Source organism: Corythoichthys intestinalis, chromosome 6 (genome assembly GCF_030265065.1).
Source record: "Corythoichthys intestinalis isolate RoL2023-P3 chromosome 6, ASM3026506v1, whole genome shotgun sequence".
Classification (NCBI taxonomy): Eukaryota; Metazoa; Chordata; class Actinopteri; order Syngnathiformes; family Syngnathidae; genus Corythoichthys; species Corythoichthys intestinalis.
The window spans coordinates 23,502,181-23,526,522 of NC_080400.1; the positions used below are offsets into that span (position 1 = coordinate 23,502,181).

General features: G+C 38.3%; 1 protein-coding gene across 1 annotated transcript in view; it reads right to left on the bottom strand.

Moving 5' to 3' along the window:
* The window catches only part of arhgap35a (Rho GTPase activating protein 35a), a 137,093-nt gene that overhangs the window by 16,445 nt on the left and 96,306 nt on the right, over positions 1-24,342 (bottom strand). Inside the window, exons 3-5 of the mRNA XM_057839590.1 lie at positions 22,780-22,921; positions 5,976-6,053; positions 1,214-1,345 (exon numbers count right to left, since the gene is read on the bottom strand). Of these exons, the coding sequence (XP_057695573.1) occupies positions 1,214-1,345; positions 5,976-6,053; positions 22,780-22,921 (352 nt within the window). The remainder of the gene's footprint in view (positions 1-1,213; positions 1,346-5,975; positions 6,054-22,779; positions 22,922-24,342) is intronic.

The window sequence follows — 24,342 nt, forward strand, 5'->3', positions numbered from 1 at the left end:
TCTCACCACTTGGAAAACAACAAATAGAAGCATATGGTGTAGCGCTGTATATTTCCTGGAAGCCGCAACGATGAGTGCTTGTGCATGGAAGTGGCGACAGTTTTGACAGGCAGGAATGTCATGGAAAAAAATTGATCGCGCGCCTCTTTGACTGGGGGTACCAAGCAGGTCACTTTTCGGGGTTTAATTTTCCTCTACGCATTTTTATATACTCATTTTCGGTCGGCATTGAGTTGGGAGGGCCCAGCCCCGCAGCTGGTTGATCAGAGACAACGTGGGAGACGAGCTCTGTAAAAAACGCTCAATCTGGTGTTTTACAAGTGCAATCAGTTGATTGCAGTCAGGAACAAAGACCAGGACCCACTGCGGCCCTGGAAAACCAGTTTGCCCACCCCTCTTATAAAGTGTATACTTGGCACATTTGTAGAACTGGACCCAGTCACAAACAAGCTTTACACTTTTAACTAGACTGAAAGGAAAGGCACAATCTAAAGTTAATGCAACATACAGTACAACCACATATAGCAATCTGAATTTTGTTTTTGCAATAGGAGGATTCTGAAAAAGCACTATATTAGTTGTGCAATCTTGTACTAAACAAAGCTTTCAAACTGCAGTTATTTTCTTTTTCTAAGCATTCAGTCCCTTTAGTTTGGTACCGCCTGCAGGAGTCTTATCAGGTCCCTGTCACGGCTGAAGGGTCTCGCCGGAGCTGTTATAAAAATGAAAAACACACAAATGCAAATGTGAGTGTATGTGTGAGTGGAGGAGAGTGACAGCGCGATGAGGCCTTGGGGGTAAATATCTGGCACCATGCGAGTCAAAGCTTTGCCTTAAATCTTTATTCCTGAGTGCAAGCTCGGAGACTAAAAAGAACGGAGCGACCTCGTTTATCTTATCCACGACTTCATCAAGGAGACCTAACTCTCCTACATCCTGCCGTCAACACCACATTTACTGCCTCTCCATCCCCAAGCCTGAAATATTCTCGCCTCCATCCTATTCTGCACAGCTCGCTCTGAGGGTTAAATCCAATTCTCCCCATGAATGGATTTGCCTTGTGAGAGTTGTGCTTGTTAGGTTAAAGAAATGCTAAAGGGATTTCAAGGAAAATCCAATACACTTCGAGTTTAAAGAAGCCACCCTTCTTCCCACCACCTTTATTATTTCGCTACCACACCACCTTACTGCAGAGGAACATCCCAGAACTTACTGAAGGCCTCCACCAGTTCTCCTTGCATGCTGTATGGCACCAGAGGCTCGGGAAGCTCGGAGAAATAGGCCTTCATTGCTCCAGCTACTGTGTTGATCGTGAAGTCTTTTTCCACCAGGTCCAGGTTGTGATCTAATAAAGAGGAGATACTAAGCGATAATCACATAATACCAGATGAAGTGCGTGCGTCCCTTAGAAAAAGTCATAACGTTTAGCTGTATTTTAACAATTCCCATTCAAAATGGAAACCCCAAAATAATGAATTTAGGGATAATATTCTTATTTCAGGATGTTTATTGCCACTCACAGATCAGGTTTTAATTTCAAACTAAACATACAACAATGACAACTTCATAGACAGTTATTAAAGTGAGATTTGACAGGTGCGGAAGCCCTAAAATTCAATGATACAGTACAGCATGGAAATTAAATATTTTAAAATGAATTAACCACACATCTACCATGGCTAACCAACACAAAGAAACAGCAAACTAACAGTGTAACACAGCGAATTGGACAAAAACTAAAGTTGAAAACCAAACACTGGTGAGTGAAACAAGACTTCATTTTTGCCCTCCGTTTTCTTCATGCTCCTCCATTTTTAACACCAACATTATCAGAAATTAACACATAGCTCATGTTGTCAGCAGTTCTATAAATGTTCATAATAACATTCATAACAATCTAGGGATAGCCAATAACGTTTAGCTTTTGCATAGCTAGTCATTTTAAAATTGAAATTCGTATTCTAAAATAGGTACAAAATTAGCATAAGTAACTTCCACAAATTGGGGATTCCCTATGTGGATGATACTAAGCCTGAACAATATATCGTTTGAACATCGCCATTGCAATGTCTCCATGCGCAATCGTCCTATCGTAGGACGTGCAATTTTTTTTTTTTTTTGGCTTCATAATAGCAGCAAGTGTGCAGAGACTTGGCCTCATGGATCCCTTTATCAGAGCTGGGCAGAGTAGCCAAAAACTGTTTTTAAGTAAGAGTAGTGTTACTTTAAAATATTATTACTCAAGTTAAAGTAGTTATCATCCAAAAATGTACCCAAGTATAAGTGAAAAAGTATTTGGTGAAAAGAATACTCAGGTAACGAGTAACTGCTTACAATGTTTGATTTTTATTATTATTATATTTTTAAAAATATGTGTTTGGGGGGGGGGGGGGGGGGGTTCAGCACATACAGCAAATACTTAACTATTTACGATACTTTAAAGATGACTTGATTGAACAGGTTGGCGTAATAGAAGAACGGCAAGTCTGATTGGTATAATGGAGTCATGTTGTGACATCTCATTGGTGAAACTGGTGGAGCTACTGTTAGCATCTCTGACACAAATAAAGTCAATATGTAGAATAAAGAGGAAAAATGAAATGACTCTAGTGTAGCCCAAAGTAGTAGAGTAAGAGTAGCGTTTCTTCTTCACGAATCTACTCAAGTAAAAAGTACCATTTTTCTTAAAAAGTTGCTCAAGTAAATATAATGCTTTACTACCTACCTCTGCCTTCTATATACAGCAAGCATCATCATTCACAAATTAACCCCCTTAGCCTGGAATAAACGGTATTATATGAATACAATGTGGTCATGGTGAGTCAACCAAAGTATCTTACCAAATTCTTCTTGTTTTAACATCACAATATATATCACAAAGCCCCAAAAAGTCACAATGTCAGTTTTTTCGAATATCGTTCAGCCCTACGTTGATACAGTATTCACAAAAATGGTAACGGAATGATTGTTTTTGCTATATTTTGAGATATCTAATGTCTGAGTTGAACTTTTACAAAATGCAATTTTTAACATTGTACGGTGCATATTTCACAATAATGGAACTTTGAATCAATAAAATGTTTGTTAAATATTTAATGACGAAATATCAAATCAGAAAATTTACAAAGTGAACCAGTGTTACTTTTTATCTCATTGTCTCTATGCCAGGTCACGAATATAGCAAGAAATGGTTGAAATTCTTCACATCTTTTAATTGTATCCCAAAAGTATGCGTTTGTAAAGTACAATACAGTGGTACCTCTACATACGAAGTTAATTCATTCCAGGACCTAGTTTGTAAGTCAAAATGGTCATACTGTACGTCGAGCAGGATTTTCCAATAAGAATTCATTATAATTCCATTAATTCGTTCCACTGGCTGAAAACCTTCACTAAATCCTTAAAAAATACTGATGGTAGGCTACTAGGGCTGCAGCTATCAATTATTTTAGTAGTCGATTAATCGGTGAACTAGTTAATTCGCATAATTGAGTAATCGAAGAAGGAACATTAAAAATTAAAATACCTAAGCTGAGCCTCAAACGGTATTAAAAAAAAAAAAAAAAAAAGAGGATGTATGTATAACAAAAGAACAGTTGGCTAACATACATAGCAAAAGTCTACTAGCTTAAATGCTATAAAATGCCAACATTTTTTTAACAATGTTTTTAACAAATGGTTCAGACACATATTCCCACAAAAAACGGCTAAATATGCCTATAAACTAAATTATAAATGCCTAAAAAACATTAGCTTAAACAAAAACTTTGCTGATGTTCGTCTTAACAGGGAGCAGTTGGATTCAGCCATGTAAAATGAGGCAGACCAGAGGGCAGTGTATCCACCCTAATCAATAAAACTAAATGCAAACACTTTCAAAATAAACCATTACAACACCACTTTAATTAAACGAATACTCGAAGCGATAAATTTAATTCGAATATTTTTTTCTAATCGAATACTCAAGTTAATCGATTAATCGTTGCAGCACCAGATGGTACTATTGCAAATAGCAATTACACAGAGCAAAACAATTAAATTGTGAATAAAAAATGGAATAATAATACATTAATAGTAATAATATTAATAACACCTTAATGTATAATAAGGTGTAATAATGCAGCGAATCTGGTACTAATGTGGCCGTTGTAATTTTGCGTGGTGTACCTGAACGCACCGCGTGGTTAACGTGCCAGAATGAGGGAGGACTTTTCACTTTCACTTTACATGGTCAGCTGCGGGGGACTGTAGGCGTGTTGTGTTGCAAGTTGATGGAATAAATGACTAGAAACCTGACGAAGCTGGCAATTTCTTTGGCGAGGTTACCACAATAATAATTTTCACCTTAACTTAGAACGACTGGCGAACGGAGGTCGGAGGACGACCGTCGACAGCAGACATTCTACGGCCATATTGTCGAGCCAGTTCAAGGATGCGCACACGACGTTATTATTTCCAACTTCATTTCAATGGTAAGCATCACCTTTTTCCTTTTTTTTAACCACCTGCACTAACATTATTGGAACCCATGTTGATTGCTCTCGCAAGAAAATCTTCTGTGTGTCCGTCTTGCAAGGAAAAAAAACTGCGGCGCTGTCATAGATCGTTGTTTTTCGAGCATGTCGTCGGATGTAGAAACAAATGGCGAGTCAAATTTTACGTCGGATGTCGAAAAGATCCGTGTGTCGAAGCGATCAGATATCGAGGTGCCACTGTATTATAAATTGCTGGTGTTCTTATTAAAAACACATTACACCTTTTGTTTTGTGTGTGTGTGTTTGGGGAGGTTGTTACCAGGGGTGTGGTACTTTTTTGAGTTACAAATGAGTCAGGGAATTAATTTTACTTGTATCTTTAAGGTTCCCATGTATAAATACATTAATTGGGAATATAAATTACATGAAAATTTCTTAATTTTTTCATGTCGTGCAGCTTTTTTTCATCAGTTCAAATGTGAGTACATACTACCAAGTATTTGCTTTTGAGGCTTCAGAATACAAATATGCTGGAGTCCAATCATGAATAAATAACAGTCATCTTTGATCTTTGTTTTGTGCTCCTCAAAACTACATTACCTCATTTTGCAAGGTGATTGGAGCATTCTATCCTAGTCATCTGGCTAAAGGAGGTAACCAAAATATTAGAAACAGCTGGCAACCTGATGCAGGTCAGTTCCACAGCGCTGCAAACACAGTTCAATGAATAACTAGCTGTCAAAGTGTCAATCAAAATGGCTGTCTTGAATTATTCAGCACTGCTTCGAGTCCGATTCCTTGAGTTGGACTCATTTACATGTCTATTCACTTGCATTCTGCCTGCTTCTACTCTTGCTATCAATCTTACACATGATATGCTTCATTAAACAAACCAATCTGGAGATAATGAACTCCCCTAACCTTATAAGACGCATGCATGGGCATACATGCACACACACATGCACATTGAGAGCCAGGAAAAAACTAAGGAGGCAGCTACCATTTACAAAGTTGATAGCCAAGTGTCATGATTTCGTCAAAAAGACAAAAAATGGATCGACTGAACATTTCTAGAGAAGAGGGGAGCAGCAAATCTGTTGGGTTGCTCAAGTTTTGCAAAAGCAAATAAAGAACACTTGTAGCTGGACTACATTACTTCACACCATTTACCTTTATTACAGTAGCCATATGTGTGCCATAAGAGATCAGATGTGCTGTAGTAAATGGTCCAGTCACATATTTGGTCAAAAATTATTTATATTATATATATATTACCTATGGCAATGACAAATTGTGACACACTAAATTCTCTTTCGCTACATAGAAGAAGGTACCAAATCAACTTGCAATGTCATATCTATTCTTACACCTCCCTGCCAAATACTAGTTCCTTCAATTAAGATCGTAACCTTGAAGTTGTGTATTTTAGGACCATCGTAAACCAAGGACTTGTATTGGCACAGTCTTATCAAAAAGTTCAGTAAGTGGAAGATAACATACCTTGGTCAAATTGACGTTGCATGCTCTCCATCTCCGCCTTGTTCCCGCTAACCCTGTAGATCCCCTCAGTGCTCAAGCCTGGTAAACAGAAACAAAATGGTTTGGATACTTGAGCGTTAAAGATCCAAGGTTGCCCATAGTTACATGTCATTTCTAGTGCTGTGAAATGTATCGCGTTGACGGGCGGTAATTAATTTTTTAAATTAATCACATTAAAATATTTGACACATTTAACGCGTGCACAGAATGACCCGCTGATGCATTTCCTCAAACAGTTTACAATGACGACGTTTTGGCACATTGAGAGCGAAAAGGCAGAGAAATGCGAGTGGACACAGGCATTCATTGGAACGCACCTTTTATTGGCATAAGCTTTGGCATCTCTTTCACAACAAACATAACTATTGTGGCGAGCGACGTGGGGAAGAAGGACATCTGACGTCTTTTTCATAACATGCTTTGTTGAACACAACGCAGAACATATACAGTACCATTTGCAGCCACCACTGACAGCCATGGTTACCCAACTTCCCATCATGCATTTGGCGGAACGGTTAGGTCGCTACAGTATCATTTAGAGAAAGCACAATAAAAAATAATATTCCTATCTCTCAAAAAAATAATGTTCACAAAAAGAAAAGCACCCAATGCAAAGAGAACTGGCATTCCCAATCAAAATAGCTATGCAAAATACATATACAGTGCCCTCCATAATTATTGGATTTATAATAATTATGTGTTTTTTAGCTTCTAATAATTTTTTTTTCTAAATAATATGGGACCTTAATGGAAAAAAAGAGAAAAATCCAACCTTCAATACAAGTGCATTTATTCAGTGGGGAAAAAATCCCACATAAAGAAATAATTATTTGACATCAAATAATGTGTGTCACAATTATTAGCACCCCTGGTGTTAATACTTTGTACAACCCCCTTTTGCCAACAAAACAGCACCTAATCTTCTCCTATAATGTTTCACAAGATGGGAAAAGACAGAAAGAGGGATCTTCAGCCATTCCTCTTTGCAGAATCTCTCTAAATCATCCAGAGACCTTGGTCCTCTCCTCTGTACTCTCCTCTTCAGCTCACCCCACAGGTTTTCAATAGGGTTGAGGTCTGGGGACTGAGATGGCCATGGGAGGAGCTTGATTTTGTGTCTGGTGAACCATTTCTGTGTAGATTTGGCCATATGTTTAGGGTCATCGTCTTGCTGAAAGACCCAGTGACGACCCATCTTCAGCTTTCGGGCAGAGGGCAACAGATTTTGATTTAAAATGTCCTGGTATTTCAAAGCATTCATGATGCCATGCACCCTAACAAGGTTCCCAGAACCTTTGGAAGCGAAACAGCCCCACAGCATCACTGACCCACCCCCATACTTCACAGTACCCCATACTTGTTTTGTTGGCAAAAGGGGGTTGTACAAAGTATTAACACCTATGGTGCTAATAATTGTGACACACATTATTTGATGTCAAATAATTATTTCTTTATGTGGGATTTTTCCCCCACTGAATAAATGCACTTGTATTGAAGGTTGGATTTTTCTCTTTTTTTTCCCCATTAAGGTCCCATATTATTTAGGAAAAAAAATATTAGAAGCCAAAAAACACATAATTATTATAAATCCAATAATTGTGGAGGGCACTGTAAAACTTAAGACTTTGCTTGGCTAGATCTCTAATTTAAAACTCGCCATTGACCCCTTTGTATATTTCAATCACTACCTTATGTAGTTAAAGACACTGTGGAAGACCGGCAGGGAGCCCATGTGACACCCCGCTTGGCGACGTCAACAATGACGAGCTATTATTTATTTTTTTTAATTGAAAATTTTACAAATTTTATTAAACGAAAACATTAAGCGGGGTTTTATATATGAAATTACTATAACTTGTACTCAATTTTTTAAAAATCTTTTAAGAACTACAAGTCTTTCTATCCGTGGATCCTTTTAACAGAAAGAATGTTAATAATGTTAATGCTATCTTGTGGATTTATTGTTATAATAAACAAATACAGTACCTATGTACAGTATGTTGAATGTTTATGTCCGTCTTGTGTCTTATCTTTCCATTCCAACAATAATTTACAGAAAAATATGGCATATTTTAGAGATGGTTTGAATTGCAATTATGATTACTTAATTTTTAAGCTGTGATTAAGTCGATTAAAAATTTTAATCGTTTGACAGCCCTAGTCATTTCTACAACACCCCACAGTAAAGCATTTATAAACACAGAAAGCACTGCTGAGGCAGCCGATGCTCAGAGATGAGCGAAGGTTACCTGAGTACCAAATGTTAACAGGACATGAAGATTCACACTTGTCCTTGTTGACAAAAAATTGTTTAATGCTCTACATTAGAGACTGATTAATAGATGTTTCAAGGCAGCACTGTGGAAACTCGGGTGTAAAAAAATACAAGGAGAGAAAACTAATTGCTCATATTTTCCACCGAATACTTTCCACCTTGGATTCTCTTGAAGTGTGCTTGTAGGGTATGTTTCCTGGCGTTTAATGTCAAACAAAAGACACAGTCAAGTGTGATGTCTTGAGGTTTACGTTAAACGCTTGTTAAGGTGGCCGCTGTTGGTCTTTATTACCTGCTGACAGCACATGAAAAACATCAAGAGCAGCGTGAATCGCTGTAGTCGCAACATAGTTAACTTTCCTTTGAGGAAGCAGTTTGTTTGATGTTTGGTTTCATTTATTACTGCTAAACTATGAAGTATAGAAAAAAAGTTTTACGTCGTAATTTTCAAAAAGCTGCCACTGAAAAGCTTGATTATCACAAAAATTGAAAACATTTAATAACTGGAGGAGCACTCAGAGAGCAGCCAAATTCAAAGCGTCGCCATATTTCTGACCTCTGTGGTCTTTGACCCTTTGTCTTCTCATTTTATCACCTACCCTGCAGGTTTTAGTTAAATAGGCTAATTCGTTATCAAGTGATCGCAAAATTCCTTTTGACCTCTGTGACCTTTGACCTCTTAACTCTTGAATTTCAATCACCTCTTCTGTTTTATATAAGAAATATATCCTGCAAGTTTGGTAATACAATGATTGCTGTTCATGGGGACCAGAACCAACCGGGTAAAGTAAAAAACTGCGAAGTACTGTAAACCCCATTTTTAACATATTTTTGTGTACATATAATATCAATAAGTGTATATAAAATCCTATAAATGCATATGTTAAAATTAGAACATATAGTTTGAAACAATATAAATGACGGACCGTATTTTTGGGACTATTAGTCACAGTTTTTTTTTTTTTTTTTTTTTTCTTCATAGTTTGGTTGGGGGTGCAACTCTTGAGCGAGTTATGTGTGAAATTAAATTAATTAAACATGTTATTATATCATTTCAAATGTTATTTTGGTGTTTTGGAGTGACACTGATGGTATGGTAAACTTGTTAGCATGTTCTTTATGCTACAGTTATCTGAATAACTCTTAATAGCTATGTTACATTAACATACCGGCCACGTTCTTATTTCTTTGTTAATGCATCATGTAACATTATCATACTGTACACTTATTCAGCATGTTGTTCTCTCTTATATTTTCATTTTAAATTGCTTTTCAAGACGACATATCTGTTCTATGTGTTGGATTTTATCAAGTACATTGTCCCCAAAAATGCAACTTATACTCCGTTGCGACTTATATGTTTTTTTCCTTTCGTTGGGCATTTTATGACTGGTTCGACTTATACTCAGGTGCGAATTATAGTCCAAAAAATAAGGTACATAAAAAAATTTTTTAAAAAAAGAATAAATAATATAAATAAAGTGTACATAAAAATGTTTTTAGAACAAGCCCCTTTCACAAACACCTGAACAGCCCTTACATGTGAAAGCAATTTCCCGGGTCGACTGACACGGAGATGACGCGGACATTTGACGCGTCTTAGTATAATGTCCGGGACTTTCCCAAAAAGCTGTGTGTGTGAAAGCAGGCGTTAAATTCACGGGTCACAGCACGATAGCTGATGACATAAATATCATGGCGGGCCAATCGTCACTTAGTCTTTATTCGCAGTAAGACGAAAAGCGGTAAACATCACAATTATTAACATAGCAAGCTGGAAATAGCTAAATTAAACTGAAAACAACTAAATGAACTCGCTACTGGATCGTAGAGCCCAGGAAGAGAGTCCATCGTCCATATTTGGAATTCTGTGGTTTATTTTGTTGCCAATGTTAAGGTCTGCAACTGCAGAAACAAGGTTGTACATCAAAGCAAAAAACAACAGAGGGAGCGTTCAAGGGTTTATTAAATACAAACAAAAATACACGCGATCGTGGAAAAGGGGGAATAACACAATGGGTCCGTGACAGTAGGTCGACGGGGATCAATAATACTAACCTAAGCTGTAGGCAGAGAGTCGATAAGAAAACGAAACAAATACCAGCACAATGTAGGGGATTTCAAAACAAGGGCGGCAGATGAACAAGCTAGGAAATGCACAAAATTCGAAAGCACAATGGGGTCAAATGGCACCCAGCAAGTTAATATCTCAGCACCCGTCTCTTGGATCGCCTGGGCTTAAATACAGTCTTGATGAGCTTAAATTGGCTGCAGGGACGACGTCTGGAACACAACTGAATTTGTAACAAAACACCATCTGACCAACATAATGTGACAGCCAATGCCAACCAAAAATTATGTAATGTCCAGGTTATAAAATCGCAACAGCAGCCCTCCCCTCACAGAGAGCGTTAAGTGGGCAACACGGGACAAGTCTGTAAAAGTGTCCAACATGCGTGAAAGCAATGACACGAGTAAATCCTGTGTCACTTTACATGGGAATTTCCCAGGATGTGTGTGAAAGGGGCTTCATTCTTATAACAAGATGCTTCTTAAAAATCCTCGATGCACTGAGGGCACGAAAGTTGAGTCGCGAGATAGCGAGGAATCACTGTAATCCCTTCTTTCATTCTTGAGTCATCTTGAACAGGGGTCCCCAACCACAGAATGTTCAGGTGAAGACACGCCATAACGGAAAAATATCGACTCTTGTTACGAAAGAAATTTCAGGATCCGAAAGGCAAAAATACAGTATGGCTGGTACTCGCCGCTTCCAGAGTTTACCAAAAAGGAACATACTTTTAGCTGCTCGGCCATTGGCTATTGTCTAGCATTCCTGGCATCCAATTGGCTCAGAAAGACCTCTACTGTATGTGTATATCCCAGCATCCTCTTCATTTGCCCCTCATGTTGCGACAGCTTCACATGAGTGATACTTTTATTTTTATTGTTGTTTTTTTATAGTATGCACAACACTGATTTTATGTTTATTGTGTAATAATCCAATTGTAAAATGTATTTGTTACATGTTTTGAGCACTATAAAAGATTTATGTCTGAATTTTGGGGGGGCTTGGAACGGATTAGGGCATTTACATAGAAAACGCGTCTCTACTTACAGAATTTTCAAGTAAAGACACTACTTCCAGAACCAATTCATTTCTTAAGTAGAGGTACCACTGTATGTGATAATGGATTTTAGCTTTGATACTGGCTGAGTTGAGCTGGACATGCTAAAGCCTCCACATCACGCATGAAAAGGATTTAACCTTCACATTTTTCTACTTTTCATTTAGTTTTTTTTTTTTAATTGTTGAAAGATATCGATCATATGTCCGGTGTAGCCATAGGACAGTAACGTCTGTGAATGATAAATAACAATTTTTCATTATCTACTTGTCATCACTGAATTTGCCCATTCAAATTTTTGATAGAGACAAAGGAGAATCGACGAAGGCAAGAAAGATAGGGAGGTAAGAGGGCTTAGGCTGAGAGCTTTCAGTCAAGGCGTACAGCATCGACCTCCTCGGTTTCTCAATCAATTATCCACAAAAGCTTTTCAAAGCAGACAAGAGAAAAACAGAAAGTGAAATTGTGGCAAAGGATAGGAGGGTAAATGGTAACAGTAAACACCCAAGGATGAGAGCAATGGTGGGGGAGGGGTTGATGTTCGGTGCAAAGATGAAAGGATTAAACTATAAAGCAGGATGAAGACAAGGAGTATGAACGCTCAGCATCTCAAAACTACTAGACTTGAATGAGATGGTTCTTGCATGTTGTACTAGATTGGATTGTGCGTTTTGAAGAATACAGAGCTGAAAAGTGTCCAATAAACGCCCCTTTTAGACATATGCTGAACTTCGGTTAAATCCGGCATTTAAACAAGTAGCCCTTATTTCTGAAAGTAGTTTCATGGGTCAACTGACACAGACAATAACCGGGTCGCGCCTAGTATAATGTCCGGGACTTAACCAGGACGGGGCATTGATGAAAACAACCAGTTAATTCCCGGTCACAGCGTGAAGGCTGATGATCTGAATATCATGGCGAGCCAATTGTCATTTCCTCTTTTTTGGTAGCAAGATGAAAAGCGAAAAACGGAAAACTGGGAAAAACTGGAAAGATCACAAAATTAAACTGAATACATAACAAAATTAAATTCGTACTGGATCTTAGAGCCGAGGAAAAGACAGTCTATCGTCCATCTTTGTTGCCGACAAAAAATTACGTAACGTACAGGTTATAAAATCTTGTCCCCCTCCCTCTCTGTACAGAGAGTGCCGAGTCACCAACACGCTTTTGAAAATGTCCAAGCCGGGTACTTCCCGGTACATCTCCCCATGTCTGAAAGCCATGAGACTGGTAAATCTCATGTCACATTACATGGGAATTTAGCGGTACATAAGTCCGAAAGGTGCTACCTATTACGCCACTTAACAAAAAAAACGACTGGAGATAAACCCTAACCCGGCATCGTAAAGTCGAAATCACGTAAATCGGGTACTTCGTCACCCAGGAACTAACTGCATGTCACTTCAGATAACTGCTGAGCATAAACTTTTTAACTTTGTTGCTAACAAAAAATCAACATTAAAAAATATATAGAGGGCTATCTTTAATGTGTTTTCTACCAGCCATTTTCAAAGAACAGTTCCTAAAAATTTCAGGTGTTTTAGAGATTTTTGACTGACTGTTCCCAAGCCTACAAAAAGAAGGATTAGACATTTTTCTTTCACTAGAAAAAAAATAATACTTACAAAGTTAAATACGAGTCAAATGTTATTCTGAAAGCACATCTTGAACAGAAAAGTTAGCGCATCTGTACCACAGTTCTAAATCATAGCCATAATAAGGACGTAATACAAGATGTGAAAAAGTGATGGACTGATGGATTTGCGTTTTTCACCTGTACAGGGTTCCTACAGGATTCATCAAGTGATTTTTTTTCTCTTTAAGGCCTTTTTAAAACTACTTAGAATCAGTGTTGTTACTAACTGCGTTAGACGTGCAGGGGCGTGTTAGCGGCGTTACTACAATTTGGTTGAATTAACTGCTTGTTTTCTGATTTTATCACAGCTACCTGGGAGGTAGCAGAGCGGGGGGGGGGGGGGGGGGGGTGACGCCGTTGCAAACGGGATGCTAGGTGACTCGGAGCGTTAGCATCGCATTCGCGTTCCCATTAGCATTAGCAATTAGCGTGGCGAGCATCATCTTAAACTCTTGGGCAACTCTTTTTTTGCATATAGTTCGTGGCATCCAGGTGGGTACAGTTAATTGAAAATAATGTATTGTTTTCCTTTTGAGTATGCTTTATCATCACCCAGTTGGCGTTGCCCTTGTAGATGCTACAATATAATATTTCAAATATAGTTACTTGCCCTAAACTTATCTTGAATGACGTATCAATGAACCTTGTGTGATGTTTTTTTAATCAAAACCACTAGAGCAAAGGCAGGATATTCAGAGACTTACCTGCATATTGAAAAATATATTTATATATATATTAAGGGTGTGACGATCCACACAAGTGCTGGTTCAGAACAACATGAAACAAAAAGGCTTCGGTCAGTTAATATAAACATATTTGATGAGAAAAATGTTATAGAATGTTGATGTGAAAGATGTTATGGAATGTAACGTAATAATGTGTAGAGCATGAAAAGTAATGTCAGCTACTTTGCTGAGTAACTAATTACTCTTACAATGAGGTAACTGAGTTATTGACTCAATAACTTTTTGGGAAAAGTAATTTGTAACTGTAATTAATTACTTTTTGAAATCAACAATAATAACACTGCTTAGAATATAATTTAATCATCAGTTCCGCGGCAAATTTCACAATTAACCTAGTTAGGACATTTAGCAATGGGTGGTCCTGTTGCCTGGGGGTTGCTTCCCTCTGGCAGCAGGTCCGCAAGTAACATTGGATAATGAATAATACACATCTCAAGAACAACTGTTATCACTATGAGCACCAGTAAAGCTGTTATTACATATATATCTGGACTCTTGACTGATCAATATATAGGGACAGCGGTGATGACGACGATGATGGCGGTAATGATAGTGATGACTTGATGATGATGACGACACTGGGAAGTGACTGTATTCTCATGGAATTTTTTTGAGAATTTTGGGTGGGACCCAAAAAAAGCTCGGCTTCTTCCCACTCCTTTTCAAGCAACATACTGTATGTATGTGTTTGTTATCAATTTTGTTATAACTCATCATTACTGTTATTATTGTTGTTTTTTCCCCCACTCTTGTTGTATTTCATTATTATGGCTCGAAATCAATCAATCAATCAATCAATCTTGCAAAAAAAACCTAAATACTGAAATGTCATAAATTTCTCAGTCCCAATTTAAAAGTTAAGGAATTCAAGACAAACCAAATTAAATTCAATGACTTTTAGGAAACTTTATCGAGATTATTACATTTCAGACTTTTTAAGACCTCACAGAAACCCTGCTATAATCGATAGCGCCAAAGAATAGGATGATATGAATGCATACAGTCCCTATGAGACAGCAAGCACATGAGCTAAGTGTCATTAATGTGCCAGCAGGTTAACTGGTCGCAGCTTCGCCACATGTCACAGTGGGACTGTGCTCCAGCTGATCCTGCATCAGTCGATAATACAAAAACACTCTCCATAGGCTAAGCCGCTTGAAGGCTGATTTCATCGCTCACCATGGCGACAGCCGGGTCGGCGGGTGCTGCCCTTTGCCTCACTGTGTAGGCTCACACGGCCAACAGATATGCCCGCACAGGCGCACACATAACACGTCTGCACCCACAGCAAAACCGGAGCTATCACGTTTGGGAACGTACAGAGCTGATGGCAGATAACTGCAACATGCAGTGGATTTATCTAATACCACTGCTTGCCTAAAAGCTGCAGAATAACAAAATACAACACTAGCATTATTCCCAAGGTCACAAGAACTTCGCTGTGACGTATAAAAAATAAAGATGGGGGAAAAAAAAAAAGTACATTGTGTGTCTATGAAAGAGCCACTATTAAGAAAATGAACAATCAGTTGGAATAATCGTCAGATAAGGATTTTTTCTTCTTAAGATTGAATCTGGCTCGGGATCAGAGCAACGATTGTTGTTATTCTTTACAAAGAATATTTTATTGAAGATATTTTGAAAGAAGTTAAGATGAAAAGAGGTATACAGGCGAGTGCTTAGCTGTAGGAATTTTTGTACCAGAGGGTAAGGATGTGGGTCAGCCTGGCAAGCTCAGAGCCAGCTTCACAATGCTCGTTCATTATCAACCGACACTAAGGTGACAAACACTGTGTCAGCACAGTATCGTAATTTCCTGCAAGCACCATTATAGCCGCAGATTGCAGACACAGATAGCAGATAAGTTTGGCTTACAGCAGCTACGAAAACCTCATAATACATTGTTACTCATTTCCCCCTCATCCGTGACATACGGCTGTTCTATTGCGTTAACTTAATCGCTTTTGTTTGTATGTGCGAGAAATGCACTCATTGACCACTTCATTAGCTACAACTTTATTTTACATAGCCAATTCTGACTCAAGTGATCTTAGGTTTTCCCAAAATGAAAATTGAGACCTTTAAGTGAATTGAAGTCACTCATTTCCAATGACAACGATAGACATCCGATTTATTTTTACTGGACGGCTAGCAGTCAATTGCCACGTTTACATGGAGCCAAATATTCCAATTACAATCGGAATATTTGTTCAAACCGAATAAATGTGTTCCATATAAACACCTCATTCGGAATGAACAGGCCCAAACCGAATGGAATTTCATTCCGATTCACAGGGGTGGAATATTCCTTTTCCCAAACCGATTAGAAGTAAAATTATATCATGTAAACAGGGAAGCGGAATGGTGTCTGGTTGCGTTCTTTCTGCACATGCTCCGTACTGACGTGGTGACGTCACTTGGTGATGTAAGTAACGTCACTTGCAACATGGCTTCCAAGCACAGCGCACCTAATTGGAGTCCGGCGGAAAGATTGTATTTAATTCAAACTTTAAAAGAATTGAATATAATTGCTCGCTTAGACGGGCGTAAAACGAGGAACAGTGAACTATTTAAAAAAGTTCACGAGAGGTTACACGAAGCCGGAATAGACCGGAGCGTTGACCAGATTAGAAATCGGTGGAAAACGCTGACAACCGGCTACTACAAGGCAAAAGAGCAAAACAGCAGAAGCGGATACGACCCCACAAACACAACAAGTGGGTTAAAGTTAAAACAGCAGCACTCTGACGATCGATCTCCATGTTTTGCAACGTGACGCTTTGTTTTGATTAATCTGCGCATGTCAGACGGCAGTTGTCAAATGTCCTTTCGGAATAAAGGCAGACACATGTAAACGCTGGATCGGAATAGATGAAGTGACATGTAAACAGCTGATCTGAAATTTCCATTCGGAATGATTTGAATCGGTATGAATAAAAGTCAGCATGTAAACGTGGCTAATGATAGCTTTGTGGTAGGCAATATTAGGAGTTGATTCAAGGTTTGTTTTTTGTTTTTTTATATGCGAAAAACTGACAAAAACATTTTTGTTGTTGTTGTTGTTTTTTTTTTCCTCAAAAGCCAGTTATTGAATAGATCTGGAAATATTTAGTTTATTTGTGTGGTAATTACTTTGCACTTGGGGGCTGACAGCACAAGTAGGGGGAGAAAAAAACTATTACATCTAAAAAGTTCCACTTTTATTTAAATTTCTTTTGTTCAACATTTAACATTTCTTCGTATTTAATTTTTTTGTCTCCTTTAAAAAGGAGGGGAAGAAAAAATGGAAAAAAATCATAGTGGTATGGAAGATGAAAGAGTGAAATTACATTTTTGGTGAAAAACATTTGAGGGTGTCATAAGTCAAAATTACATGACATTTTTTCTCACTATATACTGTAGTGATTAGGAGTAAAAGTATTGTTAAAATTAATAATTAGTGTTATTTTGACTTAAAAAAAAAAAAAAAAAAAAAAAAAGTTCAATTCCGGCAGCTATAGGATGAAAATTCATATTTAATAGCAAGTGTCAATTTTCAAGTATCCATCCATCCATCTTTTCCCACTTTGTAATTTCTGGATTATAACGTGACCGTGACTTTTAGCAAACAACCTTCAGTATTTCTTTTCTATATCAACCACCCTGGACTATAAGCTAGCGGTATCCACATTATCTTAGAGGGGATACACCAAAAGACATGCAGCTCATTAGCCTGTAAATATCCATCTATGAAATGCACTGGAATATAAATCCCAGAATTCAGAATTGGGATGGGGGTTCATATTCTGAAAATTAGGTGAGTGAAAATACACCATTGACATGGCACAGAAAGGTAAGCATGTCAGTATGCAAATAGAACATTTGTTAAACGTGTAATGGGTTAGAAATGCTACAATCAGTGTGAATATAGTGTTGGAATTTGTTAATTAGTTATTACTCAATATGAAGCCTACTGAATTTTGTTTGTCTAGATGGGCATGCAGTTACTCTGATAACGCTAATTCTTCTAAGAATATTTCTCAATGGTGTATTTTGACAAAAACATGTTTACAGCTGAAATAATTACTCGAATAATTCTAGTAAATGGATTTTAAAAAATTGATTGAGAAATTTTCTACGCCTCGATGAATCGTTCAATTTTGCCAGCGCTAAACATCACGTTTTGCCTGGATTACTTTTAATGTGGCACAAAGCGCTGACGTCACGTGCGTAGAGGAAGAAGAGAGAGGCGGCAGATATATTTGATTTCAACCACGAATGAATAAAGAGGTAACGACGAAGAAGCTGACGAAAGCTAAGAGAAAGGCGCCAACAAAAAGCAGAAAATGTCAAAAGAGTGGGAGCATTTCAAGCTGGAGACCAAAGCGAACACTGTTTCATGTATTCACTCTAAGACAGCGCTTGCATAACACTACACCCGCCTGGCCCCGGCTAACCACGGCCCCGCCGACGCTTCCGCGCCCCCGGCTGGACACCGCGACCGATGACCGTCCATGAAACCTGGGTCGGGTTCCGAAAGCAGAGGAGCAATACTCAGGACAAGGGAAACTTAAGTTAACGTAGTGCTAATAAATAAGATTAACGTTACTGTACCTTGCTCATGTAACGTTAGCCCTGCGGAGGGCTAGGTTTCTATTAATTATGACTACTCTCGATGTGTGGCTAACGTGTCTTTCATACAGTCTTTATTTAATCTGTATAAAAACAGCGCTGTAAAGTGATAAGTGTGTAAACTAAAAACATAATAAAGCTAACTGTCAATTTTAGCTCAGCAGTCATTGATCGATAAAACAAGTAGCACTGGTGCCTAATGTGCAAATTGTACATTTATTTTGAATACTGCAAAAACTCAAAATCCTATCCTATTACTTACAATTTAGACTTAAAAATTAACTTAAAAATAGGTTGACAGTAGGGCTGCAACTATCAAATATTTTAGTAATCGAGCAATCGACTGAAAATTCTATCGATTAATCAGATAAAACTTTTTTTAAGGTAAAGAGCAATTATAATTATACATGAGAAAACAAGACATTTAATCCAATATTGAACCTTTTTCAGTCAATCAATGTCTTTATTTTCGATGTACATTGTTGAAAACAGGCAACAATTGCATCTCAGATGTGACTAGAAAAAAAAAAATCACTGCTTTCACTCAAAAAACTTCTAGCTCTTATAAAAAAAACAACATATTTCTTACCTGAAAATGTAATTACGCTTGATAACACACATCACCTGAAAGCTACGTGTTTTTCCCACGTGTTTCAATTGAATTTCCATTTGTGTCAAGCTATTTTTAAGTTCCAGTTAGGTTTTAAGTTAGTCTAAACTGTAAGTACTGATAGGATTTTGAGTTTTTGCAGTGTTCAAAATAAATGTATGATACCTGCTGTATTGGCGCACATTAGGGACCAGTGCTACCTGGTGTTTTATTCAGCAATGACAACTGAACTAAAACTGACAGTTAGCTTTATTATGTTTTAATTTTACACCCTCATCACTCTACAGCGCTGTGTTTTAACAGATTAAATAAGGCCTGGATGTAAGACACGTTAGCCACGCATCGACAGCAGTCATATTCAATAGAAACCTAGCCCTCCGAAGGGCTAACGTTACGTAAGCGAGTGACAGTAACGTTATATTTATTAGCGCTTAAAGATGGCGGCTGTTTACTAACACTGCCCAGACGCGGCCGAGTCTGTCATTTCGCATCTAGTCCTAAATGCATACGATATCTATGAGACGCATTGGACACTACCTGCTACCACACTAGAAGATCACATCATGCGGGCGTAGTTTTTAGCAACGTCGGCGTAGTTTGCAGCGGCTGTCAGCTGCAGTAAGGTTTTTTTTTTTTTTTTTTTTTTTTTTGCTTCTTCCTCTCCGCACGTGACGTCAGGGCGTTGTCCTGCAATAAAGTAGTCCGGGCAAAACGTGATCCTTAGAGCTGGCAAAATTAAACGATTCCTCGGGGTGAATAAAATTACTCTGATCCATTTTTAAACTCAAGTTGCTCAAGTATTCGTTTCAGCTCTAGTTGACACAAATGGAAATTCAACTACACACCTAACTTTTAAGTATGTGTTATATAGCGTAATGACATTTTAAAGTAAGAAATAAGATTTTTTTTCTTTTTTAATGTTATGTTTTTGAGTAAAAGCAGTGAACTTGTCTTTTTTTTTTTTAGTCACATCTGAGATGCAATTGTTGGCGGTTTTCAAAAATGTATGTACATTTGTTTCTTGTTATCTTCCAATTTAAATTATGCACATCTTTGACTGGATCCCTTTGGATTGGAAAATTATACCTGATGAAGTGGCTAGTGTGTGTATTTGTATTCCGGTTTAAAGAAGCAGTCTCATTTTAATGACCCGACTCTTGCTTTTTGACTTATGGGAATATGCACAAAAAGGAAGGTAATAGAGGAGAACGAAGAGATGCATACGTACAAAAGGTAGACAGGTGATAAGACTGCAGAGAAAAGAAAACGGGTGAAGAAATAGATGAAGGAAATCAAAGCTGACAGGTGGAAAGTACTCAAAGAGACCGAGGGGGAGTAGGAGTGAATCAGAGCTACAGAAACAAGGTCAGTGAAGGACAAGGAAGGGAACGTGAATAAATGAAATACTGAAGGTTATAAAGTTGCAAATGAAATCAAAACCGCCTCAGGTGGAGTGCGTGAATAAACAAATACGCAACCTTTTTTCCACTCTCAGAAGTTATTGAAACTGCTCCATTTCACATGTGAAAACGGCAAGGTGAAACCTAACGTGACGCCTCATTATCCGGAGGGTTGCCTCCACTCATCCACATGCAGTAGGCCAGTGGATGTTTTGTAAGGCTTGAGTAATCCACGCATACGCAGGCTTTTAACACCAGAGAGATTAAAGGCGCAATGCACTGGAATGTCAGTAAGCACCAGAAATGCTTTCCATGAACTCGCATGCTCAAATGCTGGTTGGACTTAAAAAATATATGTATATCCTGTACATATACTGTACATATACAGTGTAAAGCAATTGGAAAATATTTGGAAAGTTTAATATGACAGATAAGAAAGCGAAACCAATTTTCCTAACGTGAATTATACATCAATTTTGGAACAAATGTATACATTGGGCTGCACGAGACATGTGCGCATATCCAGTTTCAAAGTATACCGTGGTATGAAAACGTCAAGGTTTCAAAACAGCAAACAATTTCCGTCACACCGTCCCTAAGGTATTAGCTACTTTTTTATGTACCAAAAATGCATGGAGGAATCCCTCGCTTGCAGCTGTAAGGCTCAACCCTCCCCTACCGGTTGTTGCTCAGTGTCAGTGAGTCAGCTGTGCTACATGATGGCTGGAGGAGTGGAAACTCCTTAACTTTTTCCCCATTGAAGAAAACAAAAATGTTGATATGGGAATACTTCGGCTAGAAAAAAGTTACAGACTGCCGCGGCTTAGAGGACGAGGGCCAACCAACATGTAAATATGTTTGCGGACGGTGGTTGCTCAGGAGGCAATACCTCCAATATGATTTCTCATTAAAACAAAATTAAAAGTAAGTAAACAATGTCATGAGCGTTTCCCACCAGCTACAAGAGTTAACTCCAGCGTGTTTAGTGTGTCTAGCGGTGTTTTTTTTCCCGACAACTGCCTGTGTTAAGAGTGCGTGTGTGTGTGTGTGTGTGTATAATGTAAACATGACAGGAGTCATAAACACGTGCTTTTTATGATTAATAATTTATTTATGTTCTGATAGTAATAATGTTGAGCTGTGGCTGTGGGTTTAGGCTCACTTAAAGGACTGCATTTATTTTAATTTTATTTAGAATATTTTGTTATTTTTAAAAAATTATTGTAACTTAACATTATACTTATGTTCCAGTTTGCTAATATGTTTTGGGAAAAAAAAGTTACAGTGGTAACTCTACATACGATCGCTTCGACACACGAACTTTTCGACATCCGACGTAAAATTTGACTCGCCATTTGTTTCTACATCCGACGACATGCTCGAAATACGACGACAATGGCAGCACCGCAGACGAATGCACGGCGGATTTTCTTGTGTGACAAATCAACACTGGTTTCAGAAAAGGTTGGTACAGGTGGTGAAACAAGGAAAAAGTTGACGCTTACCTTCTAAATGAAGATGCAAATGACAGAAAAATATGAGCGAAGGGTGGGCATCCGTGAAATGGCTCAACAATACATCTCCACGGTCCTCCTCCGACCATCGTTCGCCAGTCTTTATAAGTTAAGCTGACAATTCTTATTGTGGTAACAACTCCAGAGAAATCGCCAACTTCGCCACGTATTTATCATTTATTTCACAACTTATTCAAAACAAAAACACCTTCTGTCTGCCGCAATTGACGGTGTTCTCAAGAAAACATTCAAAGTGAAAGTGAAACTCAAGCTCACCGGTCTGTCTCTGGCACGTCAGCCCCACGGTGCGTTCAGGGTCAGCAAAAAACGTCCGCCACATTAGAACCCGATTTGTTACATTAATACAAGAATTATTATTATTAATATTATTACGATTTTGATTTATAATTTATTTGTTTTGCTATGTGTAATTGCCATTTGTAATAGTACCAGCAGTATTTTTTAAGGATTTAGTGAAGGTTTTTGGGCTGTGGAACGAATTAATGGAATTATAATGTATTCCTATGGGAAAATCCTGCTCGACATACGACCATTTCGACTTACAAACAAGGTCCTGGAACGGATTAACTTCGTATGTAGAGGTACCACTGTATTTTTAAAACCCAGGTATCTCAAAGTAGCACATTTTAGAGCTGTGATTGCAATACCGTGAAACCGTGATATTTTGACTTGTGGTTATCATACCGTCAGAATATCATACCAGCACATGATTAGTCTGCACCAAATGAGTCTTCAAGGATTTATTATTCAAGAGAGGAACCTAAAGGACTTCAAAGGACAGACAATGCAGTTTATGACAGCTAATTGTGCATCTTTCTTACCTGTGGTTTCGATAAATCGGATACACTTCTCAATGAACACTGGGATGGGCCTCTCCAGAGTTACCGCGGCAACCAGAGGCATTCCGAAGTAGTTGCTCTCAATAGGTTTTGAAATGGAATGTCTCGGCTTGGCTCGCTGTTTCTGAAACAAATTAAAGATAAGATTGGTGGGAGGAATTGGAGGTGAGGTTTTGTCTTTCTTGACCCTACAACGATTGCGGCTATTGTCCTAACTTGATTGACAATGCTAAAAAAAGGCCTTTGGATCAGATGGATTCGCACGCAACTTGTGTGTTTTGGTTGCAAGTATTTACTTGAATGCATTGACGAACATCCCATACATTCCTTCAAAGCTTGTATGATAAGCAATCGTTTGTGCAATCCTGTTTTCAGCCTGTTCTGCGTATAACTAAGATAGATATCGGTATGGTGTCGGCATATTCTTTTTTTTTTTTACACTGAAACCACAAACTGTAATTCGTTTCTAAACATCCTCTGCCTGCCCCCATATGGCTGTACCATCAATAGTAATAGTACTAAGCGTTAATGGTTTGGAGTGGGCATGTTTTGAAGGCCCCTAAGGCCTGCATCTCCAGTAAGTCTGTCAGGCCCCCGAGGCTGTGTCCTGGCAGGCTGGTCAGTGGGGCCGGGGATGCATGGTTGGCTGGGCACATAGACTGCAGCAACAGAGCAGGCCTGACACAGTGCAGTGGAGGAGGGCTCATTAAAGAGATGGAGCCCAGACTGGCCTCTGCTCCAGATACTGGCCTCGCTGCACTACACTGAAGGTTTTCCATCTTGCTTCTACACACAGTAGCACACAGTGAAACCGCTACACACAGAAACCCAGCAACAAAATACTAATTAAGACAGAAGTTGAACAGAGCGTGACCTATGCATTTGTCAGACTGACAGTTGAATCAACAATCTAAGTTGTCCTTCGCATTGACCCTCTGTCAGTGATTGTCTTTTATCCAGCCTCAATTCAAAGTGACTTAAGTGATGCCCATTTAGATCTATAATATTTGCAGATATCTACCACTCTTGGGTAAATGCGAAGGACATAAAGCAGGCACGATGGCTGACTTGCTGGAAAGCATCAACGCTGAGGATACTTGAAAACTATAAAGTTAAAGTAAATAATTCTCTTGCTCTGATATAATCAGAACCTTAATAGAGGTTTGAAGAGGTTTTTAACCCACTCCAGTGTCAAATGGTTGCTAACATGAAACCGATATGAATTTTGCAGACGAAAGAAAAGTTAACTATGTGATAAAATTCCAGTTGAAGCCGATTAACCAACGAGGTCATCAACAGGTTTTCAACTAGGGCTGCAGCTATCGAATATTTTAGTAATCGAGTAATTGACTGAAAATTCTATCGATTAATCGAGTAATCGGATAAAACAAATATATTTTTAGGTGAAGAGCAATTATAAATATACATGAGAAAACAAGACATTTAATCTAATCTTGAACCATTTTCAGTCAATCAATGTCTTTATTTCCGATGTATATTGTTGAAAACAGCCAACAATTGCATCTCAGATGTAACTAGAATTTA